Source organism: Crocodylus siamensis, chromosome 1, assembly GCF_052110815.1.
Source record: "Crocodylus siamensis isolate JL-2025a chromosome 1, ASM5211081v1, whole genome shotgun sequence".
Lineage (NCBI taxonomy): Eukaryota > Metazoa > Chordata > Crocodylia > Crocodylidae > Crocodylus > Crocodylus siamensis.
In genome coordinates this window covers 416,616,845-416,633,144 of record NC_143395.1, presented here as the reverse complement: position 1 = coordinate 416,633,144, position 16,300 = coordinate 416,616,845, and the positions used below count along the sequence as shown (strand labels likewise).

The window sequence follows — 16,300 nt, the reverse complement described above, 5'->3', positions numbered from 1 at the left end:
TAGGGCAGAGCACGTGGAACCAGGGAGAAGAAGCAGTCACAGGAGTTAGCAGTGTGTGTGTGTGTGTGTGTGTGTGTGTGTCTGTGTGTGTGTAGGATCTATGATTTTGTGTGTGTGGAGTCCGTGACTGTGTGTGTATGGGTTGGGAAAGATCCATGGGTGTGGGGGGGAGGTGAAGGGTCCATAGCTGTATGTGTATGGAACCTATTGTTGTGTGCGTGCGCGTGCCCGCGCGTGTGTGCATGCATGCATTTGTGTGTGTGGAGGGCCCATGACTGTGTGTGTCCAGGGGGTAGGGCTCTGCATGTGAGCGTGTGCATGTGCATGCTTGTGTGTGTAGGGAGTCCAGGATTGTGGAGGGAGGAAGAGGGAGGTGTGCGTGTGCGTGTGCGTGGTGGCAGCTCCTTGCAAGTGCCCGAGGGGGCAGCGAGCCCCGGGCCAGGCGGGCCCTCTGCTAGTTTGATGCCCCCTGACCCGCAGCCCCGCGACCCGTGGTGATGCCCCGGGAGGCGGAGCGGGCGTACCCTCTGGCACCCGCATGGGCCTGCCAGCCCGCGCCCCCAGCCCCAGCGCTCGGAGGCCGCTGACGTGCCCACAGCCGCCCCTGCTGGGCTCCCCCGGCCTCGCTTCGCCGCAAGCTTTGCCACAGCCCAATTTTAGGCCCGCTGCGATGAGCGGCCGATTCCCAGGGTCTGCATCAGGCCTGAAATCTCCGCTGGAGCCAGTCTCCCGGGGCACCTGCGTGCCAAGGCTGCAGTTCGCGGCACAGGCCCGTGACGGATGGAGCTACAGACACCGCCGCGCGGACCCGCTGCGCCGCCTGGTTATTCCCATAGCAACTGACCCAGATTCTGGGTATCGAGCGCAGGCTGCAAGGTGACCGCCGGGGCCTCCCGCTTCCCGCCTCCCCGCCGCGGCCTCGGAAAAGGCACGAGCCCTTTGTTCCCTCCCAGAGGGGCTCGGCGTGGCGACAGAAGAGGCCTTGGCTGGCCCGCAGCCTGCTTTGGGGGCCTGTTCTGCGCCTGTTGCCGCGGGGGTCACGCATGCACACGGCCGCTGATCGGCACCGCCAGTTTGCAAGGCCACGCGCCCTCGTGCCCGGGACAGCCGCGAATACGGGCTTCCTTCCGTGCCTGGCTGCTTGTGCATGGGGGCATGCTAACAAGTCCCACAAAGGCTGTGATTGTGTCCCACGGTGGCTGCCGGTGCAAAGGGGAAGCTACCTCACCTTTTGCACACCTAGGAGTGTGCACCCGCGTGGCCGATGCTCTGCATTTGCACTGCGCTGACCCGGTCACGTAGCCCAGGGGTGGCCAACTCACAGCACGCCACCGGTGACGTGGGCAGCCTCGGTGAATGGCATGTGGCAGATCGGGGCAAGGCAAACAGCTGCAGATAGGGCAGGGAGCAGAAGACAGAGCAGCAGCTTGGGCAGGGGAAGTTGTGAGTGACGCTCGGGGAGGGCGCGGGGCCTCACTTGTGGCACCTGCCCAAACACCGGCGTAGCCATCCCGAGAGGCCCGACTAGGCGGCGCCGGGGTCAAGTGACGACGGGCCTTAGGGGTTGCATTTGCCCTCTGCAGGTGTGGGCGGCATGCATCTCCTGCGCCGCACGGACACGCAGCGGGCAACGAGGCCCCATGCCAATGCTTAGGGCACAGGGGACCACGTCCAGCTTAATGCTCTGCACTGCACGGGGACCAAGCCGGGGGTGCGCCCCTCCCCGCTGGGGACTTGCATCCGATGTCAGTCCCCGATTCCCCTCTCTCCTGCTTCCCGGGCCAGGTGTTTGGGTTGTGCACAGCGCCTGAGCCGGGCTGCTCCCCCATAGCCACCCTCCCCTTCCAGGCGGTTCCCAGGGCCTCGCTGGCACAGCGGCGCGGCGTTGGTGCCATCGCGTGGCCAGAGCCGGGCGCTACAGGAGGCTGCAGGAGGAGCAAGGAGCCAGTGGGCTGCTGCAGACGCAGTGCAGGGCAGTGAGAGGGTATTTCCCCCCTTGCACGCCCTCCAGCCATGCCATGGGCATCAGCCCTCAGCTGCCAGCACCGCAACGGGAGAGCCAGCCGGCGGGCCCCGTGGGCTGCCCCTGCCCCCCAGTCACACCATGGGCTCGGCCAGGCCCCGGCAGACACAAGTCCCGCCGGCCAGCACGACGGATGTTCGCGGGCACAGGGGTTGCAAAGCTTGATGGGACTGGCAGAGACTTCCCGGGTGGGCAAACCCCGTCCTCTGTGTTCACAGTGACCCATTAACCAAGGACGCCGTGTCAAACCCTGCCTGAGTCTGACAGAGGGCCAGAAGCACCGGCGTGCCAGCAGTGAGAGCAAGGGCGGTGAGGGCACTGCTACTGCTATAGGAAAACAATAATTGCTTAATTGCTGCTCAGAGGTCCTTGGGAAAAGGCCCGTGGCGTGTACCGCAGAGCAGGCAAGAATGCCCTAGTCCTTGCACACACGCACCCCGGTGCCTTGCTGCAGGGGCGCCCCTGGGCCAAGACGGTACGCACGCACGCAAAGCCTGCTGTGCAGGTGTGTGTGTGTGTGGGGGGGGGGGCTTATCCCTGGGCAGCATGTGCACAGGCAGCCTGGCATGTGCGTCTAGGGTTGCCTCTGGGTACATGCGTGTGTGCACGCACATGCACAGAGCTGCAGGGCTGTCCCTGGGCACTGGCCTAGTGCCGGTGGAGTGTGTCTGCAGGAGCCCTAGGAAGAGGAGCGCCAGGGCCGCTATTTGCTGCTCTGCCGTGCAAGTTGCAGCCCGAGGCCTCGCCAGACACGAGGACCATTGCCCCTCAAAGGCCACAGGCTGGGCACAGCATCCGGCCACGGCTTAGCACACGATAGCATTGTGGCTGCAGGTTTCTTTGGACCTAGACTCATGGGGTGTCAGAGGCCTCTGCTATGAGCCCAGTGGTTTGAAAAGCTGCCGGGGAGGGTCATGGGTTGCGGGGAGCTTCCTAGGAGGTGAAACCCGTGGTGTTGCATCCTCTGCCACAGAGGAAGACAAGGACATGGTCCCCTCCCCCTGCCCCAGCCCTTCTGACCTTCTCATAGCCATCTCCCTCCATGTCACACAGCCCGTGTCCTCCCACCTTCCCCTCCAACAGCTCCATCAGAGCTGCCTTCGGGCAGGTCTGCCCTGGATTTAGCCGAAGCGCTGCCCTGGGGCATCTTCACTGCATTGCGTGTGCCTGCTCGCATGCATACGTGCATGGGGGTGTGCATGCATGTATGGCATGGTGTGCATGTGCATGCGTGTGTGTGTGTGTGTGTGTGTGTGTGTGTGTGTGTGTGTGGTTTGGGCTGTGACTCCTATGTGGCCAGAGACACCCAAGGGTCGGGGGTCAAGGCAGGCCTGTCTCTGCAGCCCCCTAGCCGCTGGCTCGAGGCCGCAAGGGCGACGGCGCCCCATGCACTGGGTGCCCGGTCTGCGGTGCGCGCCTCTCCCCGGCTAGTGCCATGGGACGCTTGGGCACCTCACGCCGGGGCTAGAGTCCATTCAAGGGGTTGCAACACCAAATCCTGGATCTGGGCTCAGCTGCTGGGGTGGGGGCAGCAGAGCTGGGTACTTTCAGAGTGGTACGGTGCTGAGCTGAACCCCCCCCGGCACAGCCAGGCTTGCTGGCGTGGGGGGGCGGAGGGCAGCGAGCGAAGCGGGAGGCATTGCTGACACGCACACCGGTGCCTAGATGCCCCGGCTTAGATAAGGCAAGCCGTGTGCTCGGTGCTGTCCACAACGCTGCCGCAAGGCAATCCCTGCCACAACCATCCTTTTCACCTCTCCGCCCTGAGCCAGGTGGGCACTGGAGCTGCACTGGAAATGTCCTTCTAACCAGCAGAGCAGGGGGCATGGTGCAAAGGGCTGGCAAACTGGGAGCTGCTGTGGCGGTCCGGGGATGCGATCGAGCCGGCTGAGCTCGCACGCGCAGGGCCGGACCTTCACTCGTGCTTTGCCAGCTTCCCCTACCTCTCCCGGCAGAGACAAACATACCACATAGCTAAACCGGGACTGGGAGGAGGCAGCTGTTGGCTAAATAAAACCGAGTATCGACAATAGCGCCGTATTACTGCTGCCATCTGCCTTCTGGGCTGAAACCGGTACCTTTATATAAGCGTGCCAGCCAGGGCAGGCAGGGCACGTGTCCGCCCTACAGATAATCCCCTGTGCTAGCGCCACAGGATAAAGGCACTTTATGTGCGATACTCGCACTCTGGGTAGGCAGAGCCCAGCTAGCCGTGCGTACGCGTGATGGATGGGTTGCCTGGGGGTCAGTGCTGAAAGCTGAGGTAAAGAGGTCACCGAGAGAGGCCGGAAAGTCCCCACGGAGTACAAAGAGCCGTGGCTGCACCCAGCCTCGGCGCATCGCAGTGACTGCACTTAAGCCCATTGCAAACAGCGTGCCCTGGCACACGCAGGTGACTACATCGGGCGTGTCCCCACCTCGCTGGCGGCACGGCGCCTGCGCTCAGGGTTGCTAGAGAGCGAGGGCTTGGGACCGGGTGCTGCAGTGGTCTCACTCGGGGGACGGGTGGCTCCGGAGCACCCCAGAGGACTCAGGTGGATGAGGCTGGTTCAGCCTTTGCATCTCAAGGCTCACAAAAGCAGAGACGGGCCCTGCCTGTTAGTGATGTAGCCCTGGTCTCCCCCTGGCTATGCTGGTGGTTTAAAACCCCTTGCAGGGTTTGGCAAGTCTTGGCCAGAGAGCAGCCAGAGCATGGGCAGTGGGTGTGCAAATCCCTCGCCCCCCCGACCGTGTGTTCAGCCTTGGCCTTGGGCTTTCAATCCCTCCAAGCTTGTGCCTTGGCCTCGCAGGGGGATTACTGCCATGATCGGTTGTGAGACATGGCCTCTTTTCCACTATCAGGGCTGGTCTCGCACACAGAAATCATAGTGAAGGCAGGCTGGAAGGGACTTCAGGAGGACATCTAGGCCAACCCCCTGCTCCAGGCAAGGTCATCCTGACCCAAACCCTGCCAGTTGGTGGCTAACCTATTCCTAAAATTATGCAAAAACCCCAGCACAAACCTACAAGGCACACTGCCCGAAGTCATGGGGAGCACTTCACCCTGCCACCAGTCACGTCGGGCTCAAGTCCTGACACTGCGGGGTTGTTAAAATACACCCAAGCCCCAAATTGCCCCGACATCCTGGCTTCGCTGTCCGGGAGGACCAACGGTACAGGCTGCTAACCCCGGCTTTCATTCCTCCGTGCAGCTCACGAGCCAGGAGCCTGCTCTTGCTCCATCTCCGAGTGCTAGTGCTGCAACCCACAGCTCCCATCGGTCAATGCTTTACCCTTGCCAGCAAAAATCATCCGACGGGCGAACGCCCAGTGGGTGGCCTGGGAGCGAGATGCCTAGCTGTGCAGGGACATGGGAAGACCTAGCAGACGATCTGGTGTGGCGAACCATCATCCAGGCTGAGTTGCAGCCTCGGTCACGGCATTTTCCTACCTACAAGAACCCTCTCCGGTCGTTGGCCTGCAGTGCTTGTGGTTCGAAGGCGGCTGCCCCATCCTGCTGTGAAGGGGGTGGTGGCGCAGAAAGACTTTGCTGCTGTTCACGGGCAAGCCCAGGGGACCCCGGCGGGCTGGGGTAGAGGGATGTTGAAGCCCTCGTCCCCACCCAGCACATGCTGATGCCCGCGGCAAAAGGGCTGTGCTTTCAGAAAGCAGTATCCCATGTGAAAAATGGGAGCCCTTCGATCCAAGACCCTGATAAGCAGATGGTAACAGCTCTGGTCGCCGAGTACGGGGCTGCGACTTCGGGCTCACTTCCCCAGGGTGAAAGGTCAGCAATGCAAGTGCAAAATAGCTAGCATGCTCCACAGTCACACCCAGGCTCTTCGGCAGTACCGCGCCTCTGCCGACAAGCCCTAAGAAATATTTGAGCGCACCCAGAGCATATTGCGAATAGCACAGCGTGTCATCTGCCTGGAACGAAGCCCGTCATACCTGACCAACACGATTTCCTGCTACGATTCAGCGGCAGGATCTGCACATGAGGGGTAAGCAGCAGATGTGATTATACCTTGACTTTAGCAAGGCTTTAGACACTGCTTCCAAGACACGCTCATTAGCAAGGCAAAGAAATGCAGACTGGGGGAAAAGTACTGTAAGGCAGAGATGTAACTGGTTGGATCACTGTGCTCAACAACCAGGCGGTAAGGGGTTGATGTCTAGCTGCAAGGAGGTGTCAAGTGAGGTTCCCCAGGGGTCTGCTCTGAGCCCAGTATTATGTGATCCCTTCCTTAATGACTTGGACAATGGGATCAAGTGCATGCTTGGAAAATTTGTGGGTGCCTCCACGTTGCAAGGGCTTGAGGACACTCTGGAAGATAGGGGTTGGATCCAGACTATCTACCATCGCCCGTATTAAATTCAACAAGGACAAGTCCTAAGCCCTGCAATTGGGATTAATAATTGCATGCACAAATACAGGCAGAGGGGATGGCTGGTCAGGAACTGGGAGTTATGGGGCACTATCCACTGAATACGAGCCAGCAGTGTGTTCTTGTTGCAAAAAAACAGCCAACGGCATCCTGCGTGGTCCTGCAGTCAACAGACGTGATGCTTTTGTTCAGGTCAGTACTTCGAGGCCTTGCCGAGAGCCCTGAGTCCAGGTCTGGGCCTGTCATCTCAAGAAAGATGAGGACAGATCTGAAGGAGTCTGGCAGAGAGCGGCAAAGATGTAAATGGCCTGGGCAGCAAGACTTAGGAGGAAAAGCCAAAAAAGGCAAAGGCTGGTCTGAAGAAGGGAAAACTGAGGAGGAAGATTTGATGACAGTTCAAATACCTGAAGGGTGATTGCAGAGAGGATGGAGGTGGGCTTTCCTCTGTGGTTGCAGGGGACAGGACTAGGTGCAGCAGAGGAAACGGAGGCTGGAGATACGGAGGAACTTTCTGACTCTGCGGGCGGTCGGGCTGTGGCACAGGATGCCCAGAGACATGGTGGCATCTCCGCTCTTGGAAGTCTTCAAGAGCAGGTTGGACAGACCCGCGGCTGGGATGGTTTAGTCAGGGATGATACAGTCTTGAGCAAGGGGTTGGGCTAGATGACCTGGGGAAGTCCCCTCCAGCCCTACGTGATCCTGATACTAGCAACAGCGTTGAAATAGCTGCTACCAGACAGTCAGCGTCCCTCCTCCAAAGTGTCCTATGCAGTGCTGCTATGCATCTGGGGCCAGTGCAATATTTGCACACCTCAGATAAGTGTGATCTCCTCTGACCTCTGCTCCAAGATGGTTTCCCAGCTTCTCTCCACAGCAGGGCTTGCAGCCTGGGCTGAATGTCCCTGGGATGCTCCAGCGTCGAAGAAGGATGGCAGCCTTGCCAGCGCTGCAGAGCTGCATGTGTTAGCGAGCACCAGGCTCCCAGCCCTAGCAGCCTCCCAGCCTCGCCGTGAAGCAGTGGCCGGGCTGCAGGAGCTGGCAAAACAGCAACCTGTAGCCTGTACCCGATGCGGTGGAGGTGTCAGTGCTCGGGCATCATGATGGCCACACTGGGATGCTGCCTGCGTCAATCAGGTGGTGGGACCAGAAGATTGACAACCTCTCATGTGAATATATATTCACACACACACACACACACACACACACACTTCCCTGGCTCACCCATGCTCTGATGAGCATCCTCCGGTGGTGGTGGGGAGGAAGATGCCGAGCTCTGACATGACCGTGATGGAAACTGCCTGGGCAGGGGCAAGCGTTGCTGCTCCAGCTTTCCCAGATGCGCCGCTCAGGCCCGCTCTGGGCCAGAGACTCTTGACCGAACCCTGCAGCTCCTCTCCCTCTCCCGGCGGCCCAAGGGCTGCAATACCCGACATGCCGGTGACCTTATTCCTGCACGCACAGATTGGGAGACAGCTCTTCAAGGTACTTATAGTCCAGCCTGTTGTATCTAGCACGGTCATACGGCTCTAGGTTAAAGCAGAGAGCTGGGGGTGAGGGGAAGTGGGAGCCTGATGGCCCGGATTAAACACGTCTGCGCATTATTCACAGCCTTTTCTTTCTTTGCGAGGTTGTAGGTGCCAGGGCCAGTTGGTCCTGCAGCCTGGCTCATCTCGTGGCCAGGTCATTGCTGCCGTCGCGTGTCCCTGCTGCGTGGCTGTGGTGCGAAGCAATGCTGGTTTCTGTGGGTCCCCTCCCCACTACCGTTCGAGATGAAGCAGTGCGCCATGCTCCTTCGGCCGGCACAACAGAAGCGAGGGTAAAAAGCAGCCACGCGACCTCCCGTCTCTTTGCTGTTAAAGCTTTGGAGGGCGAGCTGGGACCCTGGCAGACGCCCGCTGCGCTGCTGGAGCTGCCCGCGGTCCAGCACAGACGGGGCCACAAATGCTCGACTTAAGCAGAAGGCTTTCACCTCTCGGCCCCGCTCGTTCCCCCAACATGCACGCCGCCCCCCATCCCCTCCAGCCATCTAAACATGTCCTCCTGCAGCACGCCAAACCCATGGGCACGCTGACTTCGCCCGTCACCTCTTCAGAGGCGCGCGGCACCGATACAAGCGGCTCCTAAACACAACTCCTCTCCACTTGGCTAGCGCAAGCAGTGCACTGCTGGATCCGCAGATCAGCCCGGTTGCACGGCATCTCCTTGCCCTGTCTTCCTCCCTGTGCAAATCCCCACTCGGTCTTCTCTTCTCCAAGCCAAAATCAGGTCTGGAGAAGAGGACAGCCGAGACTTTGGGCTCCATTCGGAGTAGGGCTGCTTTAATACTGCCATGTAGCCAGGAGAGTCTGGCAAGCAGACCTGCTATTGACTTACTGTGTCCCTTTGGGAAAGTGATGCAGGGCAGCTCCACGCCTCAGTTTCCCCATGCAGGGGCCAGAGGAGGGAGAGGGACGGTGCCACCAGGCAGCCCCCAAAGTGAGTAGGAAGAGAAGAAAAACCTGGAGACAAAAGTCCGCTTAAAACTCACATGTTTTATTTGATGTGTTGACATCCAGACATAAAACTAGGAGGCTTAAAAAAAACCAAACGGCTAAACGAAATGCCCCCCAAAACAACCCCAAATACACATATCAGTAAATAAAAAAGGCAAGGCTGGGGACCCTGTTGGCTGCAGCTTGGCCGACGCCAGCCGGGTTAAAGAGCGGATCCCCACGCCGCCCGCATAAATAAGGATGTAAAACCGGACAGGACTAAGGGGCCGGCGCCGCGTGCTGGCGCTGAGCCCGACTGTAAACAATGGGGTAAACCCTCCCGTGGGGCAGGGGAGAGGAGATAGGAGGACGTGAGCTTGGGCTGGGACAGAGACACCAGCTCCGGGTCCCTGCTGTGCCTGGCACGTGGCATCTGCGCCTCCCGCAGCCAGGAGGAGGTGATCCGTGGTCCCGCGTTACCCGATTCGCTGGGCCAAAGTTGGGGAGGCGGGGGGTGCTGAAGCCCTCAAACCTAACACCTCTGACCCGCCGACGGGGGCCGAGCACTACAGAGCTGGGCTCACGAATGAAGCACCGCGCCACGCGCAGCCGTGCAGCGTTCCCGGGGCCAGGACTGTCGGAGGCGTCTCGACGCTGCTTTCCGAGGCCGGGCCCTCCGGAGAAAGGCCCCCACGCGTCCATCTTCCCCGGGGCAGCGGTGCCCGCCTCGGACCCCTGCACCAGGCTCCATGTCTCGGGGTCGGGGGCAGCCCTTCGTACTAGCAGCAACTACCCCCTCGATGGCAGGGCCGTGCCCCCGCGAGCCGCCCTGGACTGAATGGTTAAGAGCACTACCCGGGGACGGGAGCCCAGCCAGGGGGCTCGGCGTCCCCTTCAGCAGCCTGAGCAGCCCCTGTGCACTGAAGCTCCTTGCTCGAAAACCCGCTGTGCCCACAGGCACGATTAAAAGCCCAGCCGAGCGCGTTCTGGCTCACCGGCCGGGCAAGGTCCTATTCAGCACACGGAGCAATGTTTGCGGCTCCCCCGGGGGCCAGAAAGCACCGCGGAAGTGGTGTTCACCCAGGGGCACGGAGCCCCCCGGCTTCCCTGCACCCCACCAGCCCGAGAGCCACATTAGACTCCCTCAAGCCGCGTGGCCAACCCCTCCCCTTGCTCAAAAACTCATGGGTCTGCCGCTTTCCCACCCCCCACCAGGCCAGCACGTTAAATGCAGACGCTGCTGTGTTACATCTCCTTCCTGGCTCCAAGCCTTCCAGCTTCCCCAGGGCAACTGCTCCAGCCACGACGGCTAGAAACTTGGGGAAATTGGCTTTTAAGTGAAGGCAGAGATTCTCCTCTCACCCCATGACTCCAGGAGCTGGGGCTTGAAGAGGGAAAAAACCATGCCCTCCTTCTTCCCAGGCTCACCACGATAGCATGAGAGCTGGCAATGCTGCAGAAGAGCTGTGCCTGGACTAATGCCATCACCGCGGCTGTGGCCAGAGGGCTGGCGATTCCCCAGGCTGGGTCTTCTCCGGCACGGGAAGTGTGCCCGGGGTTTGCTTTGTTCATAAAGGGAGCTGGGGAAGAAATACTGCAACGCCCCGGCCCCCCAAGCCGGCCCTGCCCCCTACGTTGGAGTGCCACGTGCCCCCTCGTGCTGGGTTCTGTGGGAATTAGGAACATGCTCCGGGGGCAGGGAGAAGCCTCCCTTCTCTCTCGACCCTCCTCAACGCCCCCTTGTAAGCACACAGCTGGAGCATGCACCCAAGTCCTTGCCCTGTGCACCGAAGACCGTGGAGCGGGTCCCCCAGCCCGGCGCCAAGCTGCCCCCCGCCCTCCCTGATGAGTCCTTCCTTAAAAGAAAAATGCTTTTGGCCATGCCAGGCACCTCCCTAGTCTGCTCCCGCTGGCATGCGCTGGTGCCACGGGGCCCCCAGTCCTCCGGGGGTGCGTGCGGAGATCTCCCGAGGGGGAAAGGGGTGCCTTCAGCATCGTCCAGCGTGTGCGTTTCTCGGGCGGACGGGCAACCAGAAGCCTCCGGGTGAGCTGCCGTTCAGGTCTCCTGGCGCGCGGGGGACTCAGATGATTACCTACGAGCAGGAGAGAGGAGACATGTGGGATCGAGGAGGGATGTGACACCGAGATGCGAGCCTGGGGTACCGGCTGCCGCAGAAGCCTTGGGAGGGCGTGGAGCTACCGCGGGGACCCAGTGCGAGGAAATGCCTGCTCGGCCCTGCCACTGACTCACCGTGCGGCCTGGGGCAAGTCACCGGTCCCGCGCCTCCGTTTCCTCCTTGGTAAAAACGAGGCAGAGGCTCCTTCCCTTCCTCACAAAGGAGGTGGGGGTCGGTGGTCAGCTTTGAGGAGCCACGCAAGGGTCTTTCTGGAGGGCGCTTGGCAAGCTGAGATGCTCCTCACCCCTACTAGCCCCGGTTTTTCGGACTCCAGCTGTCAGCAGGATTAAGGGCAGCCCAGGGCCCACCAGTGCAGGGGAGATTGCAATGTGGGCTGAAGGGTTTCTGGGTTTAAAGTAAGCCCCAGGGACCCCCCCGGTCTGCTTCCCAAGGGGCCACATCGACCGGCTGTTTGCAGGGCTGTGCCGTCTCAGCCCTGCGGGGTCCCAGCCCCCCTCCCCTGCGAGACGAGCCCCCTCGAAGAGGGTCCGTACGCACAGATCAACACTCAGACCCCAGGAAGCGAAGCCCAGAGACAGCTGGTGGGAGCCACGCAATGACGGATGCGCCCTGGAGGGACGCAGCGGCCCCCACGCCGGGCGAGCGCCATCCTGGGGCACACCCCGCTGTGCGGCATCGCTCGCAAGAGTGAGCAATGCTGGCTTCCTCAGAGCCCCTATACTCCTCCTCGCCCCACAGCCAGCGGGTTCGCGGCTAGTGCCCCCGAGCAGCACTGCCATAGCCTACGGGAGGCGTTGGCCTGACGAGCCGCAGCGCGAAGCCACGCCAACGAGCTCGTTTGCGAATAAACAGAGCGCTGAGAAATCCGACTGAAGGGGAAGGGGGTGGGAAAGCTGGGATTATTTAGTCTGGAGAAAAGGTTTGATAACGGTACAGCGGAAGGACGGGCAGACAGACGACGGCGAGACAGCGAGCTGCACGGGCCAGGACAAGGAGTCGCAGGCTTAAAATTGCAGCAAAGGCAACTGAGGCGGGAGGCTCCGGAGATCCTTCTCTCCGGGAGGCCCGGAGAGGTCGGGGTACCTCCAGCCTTGGCAGTGCTAAAAGCAAGCCGGACGGACACGTGGCTGGGAGGGTCTGGACAGGGCTGATCCGGCCCGGAGCAGGGGACGGATGACAGGTGACCCGAGGACGCTGCCAGCCCCGTTTTCCTGACTCGGGCTACCAGCGCGACCAAAAGGCAGCAAGGGGCGGACCGGGGGAAGTGCCCTGCTCTGCTCTTTAAAAATGAATGGCAGATCCCCAAGGCAGCCTGGCCTGTCCAGAAAGTACCCAGGGATTGCGGCTAGGAGCTAACCCCCCGTCCTCGCTCGGCTGGGCCCCACAGCCCGGGGAGAGGGTGCTGCAGGGAAAGGGTGCGTCTATTGTAATGGGTGCATGGGTTTCTTAATGCGGTTTAAGAGGTGAGCTGGAAAGGCTAGAATAGGGGATGTGTGTGTATACCGTGTGGAGACTGCCTGTAGGATCATAGGAAAAGTAGGGCTAGGTCATCTAGTCCTTGCTCAAGGAAGGATCACCCCTGACTGAGCCATCCCAGCCAAGTGCCTGTCTACCCAGCTCTTGAGGATGTCCAAGGATGGAGATTTCACAGCCTGACCACCCTCAGAGCCAGAAACTTGCCCCCGATCTCCAACCTAAATTTCCTCTGTTGCAGCTTGAGGTTGCTGCTCCTAGTCCTGGACCCTACAGCCACTGAGAAAAGCCTCTGACTATCGTCTCCAGTCCTCCTTCAGGGATTTATTGTGCATCTGAAACTCGTGCCCTTCGGGGAACATACCACCCTTTGTAACCTCCCCGGACTTGCTCCCGCGTTGCCCAGCCAAGCAGGAATCGAACCCTTAGAGCTGCTGGGGGCCGAAGCCACGTGCACACTTGTGCCCTTCACCATACACCACTGCCAAGCAGAAAGAGCCTGCCCAGGCGCCCCAAAGCACCGAACCCTGCCCCGGGCCGGCAGAAGCAGGGAAGGCCGTGGCGTCCCCTCACCCTCTGCCACCGCAAGTCCAAGGGCTGCGTTACCTTCAGATAACAAGGTTACTCTCGCGCAGTCTAATGACGTACAGGTTGTCCTGAAACAAGCAAGCGGGGGGTGTTCAGACACGGGGCCCCTCCTCCAGCGTGGGGCGCAGACGGGGTCCCTCGCCCAGAAGCACTAACTGGTGGCCTCTCTCTTTCTGGGAAGGAGGTGGGCCCGCAAACACGTCCCTTCGTGGCCCATGCTCCACCACGCGATACCCGAGGAGCTTGCGGGCTGCCTGCAGCACGGCCGTTACCAAGGAGGCCAGAAAACAAAGCCAGTCTCCCAGACCCGGGGGTCCCCTCCGTCCGCGCCCCAACCCGCGCGGCTCCGTCATCGCAACCGGAGACGGGTGCGACCGGCAGCAGTTTACAGCCCTGCACCCAAGCCTTCGGCGTGATGAGCATGCGATGCCGAGCACCGGTGCCGGGGACGTCACCGCAGTGGCGAGCAGGCTCCCCCGCTCCACCCTCCCCGCCGCTGGGCCACCAGCTGTTTTCCTTGCTCACAATAAAACAGTTTCCACCGGGCTCGTGTCGCAGAGTGTGTGCGTGCGAGCGAGCGCACAAGCATTACCGCTGCGGCAGATGGCCGTGCTGGAGCCGGGCCCCGTTCCCAGAGCCCCCGGCCGTGTCAGTCCAGACTTCGCTCGCTTGGTTCCCAGCTGTGCTAGCAGGTGGGAGCGACCAGCACATTCATCCCAAATCCGCCACCTCGGGGGGCCCCAGAATCAGGCTGCCGGGCGCCACGGGTCCAGGCTTTACCTCCTTTCCAGCCTCGCTTTCCAAGCGGGTTCAAGCAGGCGAGGAGAGAGGGATGCGAAACCTGGACCGGAGCCCTCACTCACGAGCACCCCACGCGCACGGGCCGCTCACCTCTTGCTGGCTGTCAGCCGTCTTCAGCCACGTGGACCGGGCTGCGCCGTTGCTCACCAGCGGCTTCTGTTCGGCAGGGAGGCCGCAGCGGGGCGCGTCGGGTGCACCGGAGACGGGACTGCATCCGGGGCGCAGCTCGTTCCCGCTGCACTCGGAGACGGTCTTCACCTCCGGGAGGCTGGGCTTCTGCTCGGGGATGCGAGCCACCCGAAACCTGGGGGCACCGCGGCGCATGAGCCGGGCAGGTCCCGGTGCCGACCCATCCCTGCGGGGGCAACCCCCTGCCCTCCCCTGGGGGCAGGTATACGCTGGCCCTAGGTGGGTTGCTAGCAGCAGGGCAAGCACTCAGGACCCCTGGGATTAGAGACCGCCGTCCTCTGCAGCTTGGGAGCCAGCTCAAAAGTCAGCCGCAAGCTTGGGAGCCGGCTCAACGATGCTACAAGGCATTGCTGGCAAGGCTGCGACCTGTCCCTATCGGGGGATCGGACCCCTCAAGAGCCTGGACCCTCACTGCGAGCAGGGTCTAAATGTGCTCCCAGCAACTCCTGCCTACGCCGCGCCACGTCAGCCAGGATCACAGCACCCACCCCCAAGCAGGGGTAAGCAGGCTGCCCCTTTCTCCCTGCACCTGGCCCTGGCTGGGCAAGAGAGCCCCTCTTGCCCTCTGGGCAGATGCCCACCTGGTGTTAGTGCCAGGCTAAGTGGCCGCGGGTACCAGGGCTTGCTGACCGATGGCTGCCCAGCCCAGGGAGCTGAGCAGAGCAGGGCAGGGCACCTGGAGAGACGTCCCTGCGCTGCTGGGTGACAAGACACCGAAAGCTTCCCTTGCTCCAAGCCCCTCGGATGCCCGCTCTGTCCCGCTCACCTGCCTACGGAGAGGATGGTGATCTCCCCAGACCTGCTAGCCTTGCCACCTGGCTTGGACGGCTTGGCAGGGATGGTGCTGGTCATCGTGGGGATGGGAGTGATGGCAGCAGCCGTGGCTGCAGCTTCAGGCGAAAGCAGCACCTCCGGCCACTTCTTCTGGCTGCAGCGGGTGCAGCTAGGGCCCGAGCGTGGGGCCAGGCCCTGCACCGTGTGCAGGTGGTGCTGGTGCCGGCAGATGGGGGGTAGCTGTGGCAGGAGGTGCAGCCTGTTGCGGGGGAGACAGGGTCAGGAGGGAGGGTAGAAAGGACAGACCAAGGTCCCACCAACCCCAGGCCATCTCACCTCCGACTACCCCACGGGATCCCCCCCCGCCTCAGCCCCACGCGGGGCCGTAGCCCAGGACTATGCTGGCGAGCGATGCATCTCCCAGTTGCTCACTATACACCATGCTTGCCCCTTATGACAAACCCTACCCAAACCAAAAGCGTCACCGGGAGCAGGGCAGCCCATCCCACCCCCCAAGGAGCCAGCTCTTGCACGCTTGCAAGCGCTACCCGCCCTGTGCAGCTTTTGCAGGCAGCCCTCCAGGCAAGGAGGCTGTAACAGCTCATTTGAGGCCCCTCTGCAGAAGGCCCTGGTCACTCACAGGGTCACGGCGCACCAGCACAGGTGCAACTAAAACCCTGCTGCAGCCCCGCGAGCCCGGGGGCACACGGCTGCAGGGCCCGCGGCCGGTTTCTGCTGGACTGGTCCCTAGCAGACCTGCGCGCGGTGCCTTGCCAGCGCGTTGTGCCAGGGGAGACCCTTGGGGCAAGATGCCGCGACTTGCTCCTCTCTCACCACGGCCGCAACGCCCGGGGCTTTTCCTGGTGCTAAACGGGTTCCCAGCAACTCCCGCCTCCACCGGGCCTGTGCATCGTCCAGCCGGCCCCGTGACAGACCCCGGAGCCAAGGGCGGTGGTCTTACTTGTTAGTGGGCTTGTGGGTAGTCTGCACCACCTGCTTGCTGTGATAGTCCTTCAGCAGCTCCTCCAGGGCCGCGGCGTTCTCTGTCGGGACCGGAGAGCCAGAGAGGACCGTGAGCTGAAGGCCGGATGCATTTTGCAAGCCCCGTTCAGGGGTTATGAACGGCAGCGAGTGGGTTTGCCTGGGACGGCTGGGATGGGGCTGACCCTGCCTCAGGCAGGGGGTCGCACTCGGTGACCTCTGAAGGTCCCTTTATTCATATGGCGCTACGACTTCGTCACCCAGGCTTGCCAAGGTGCTGCTGAAACCTTGCAGTGACTCAGGCTACACTAAGATTTGTAATCCTGTTGCCAGGAAAGGGAGAGGTAACGAGGCATCACCTTGTTCGGGCACGAGTGAAGTGCGACGGGGAGGGGAGGGTTTTAAGCCGAGAGGTATACAGAAATTTTAAAGCGTGCTTACGTTGGATTAACCAAGTCACCCCTGCCCTGAGCATCCCCACGCGAGCCGGGACCC

At 61.7% G+C, this 16,300-nt stretch overlaps 1 protein-coding gene across 4 annotated transcripts in view; it reads right to left on the bottom strand.

Annotated features, from left to right (window-relative positions):
* Positions 1 to 8,907: 8,907 nt before the first annotated feature.
* RELT (RELT TNF receptor) overlaps positions 8,908 to 16,300 on the bottom strand; it is a 41,218-nt gene continuing 33,825 nt past the window's right edge. For 3 of the 4 annotated variants that reach the window (XM_090030779.1, XM_090030780.1, XM_090030781.1), the window contains exons 8-12: positions 15,786 to 15,867; positions 14,817 to 15,083; positions 13,952 to 14,165; positions 13,079 to 13,128; positions 8,908 to 10,954 (exon numbers count right to left, since the gene is read on the bottom strand). In XM_090030779.1, coding sequence (XP_089886905.1) covers positions 13,081 to 13,128; positions 13,952 to 14,165; positions 14,817 to 15,083; positions 15,786 to 15,867 — 611 coding nt within the window. In that variant the 3' untranslated portion in view covers positions 8,908 to 10,954; positions 13,079 to 13,080. The remainder of the gene's footprint in view (positions 10,955 to 13,078; positions 13,129 to 13,951; positions 14,166 to 14,816; positions 15,084 to 15,785; positions 15,868 to 16,300) is intronic. The other variant, XM_090030782.1, reaches the window with a different exon arrangement.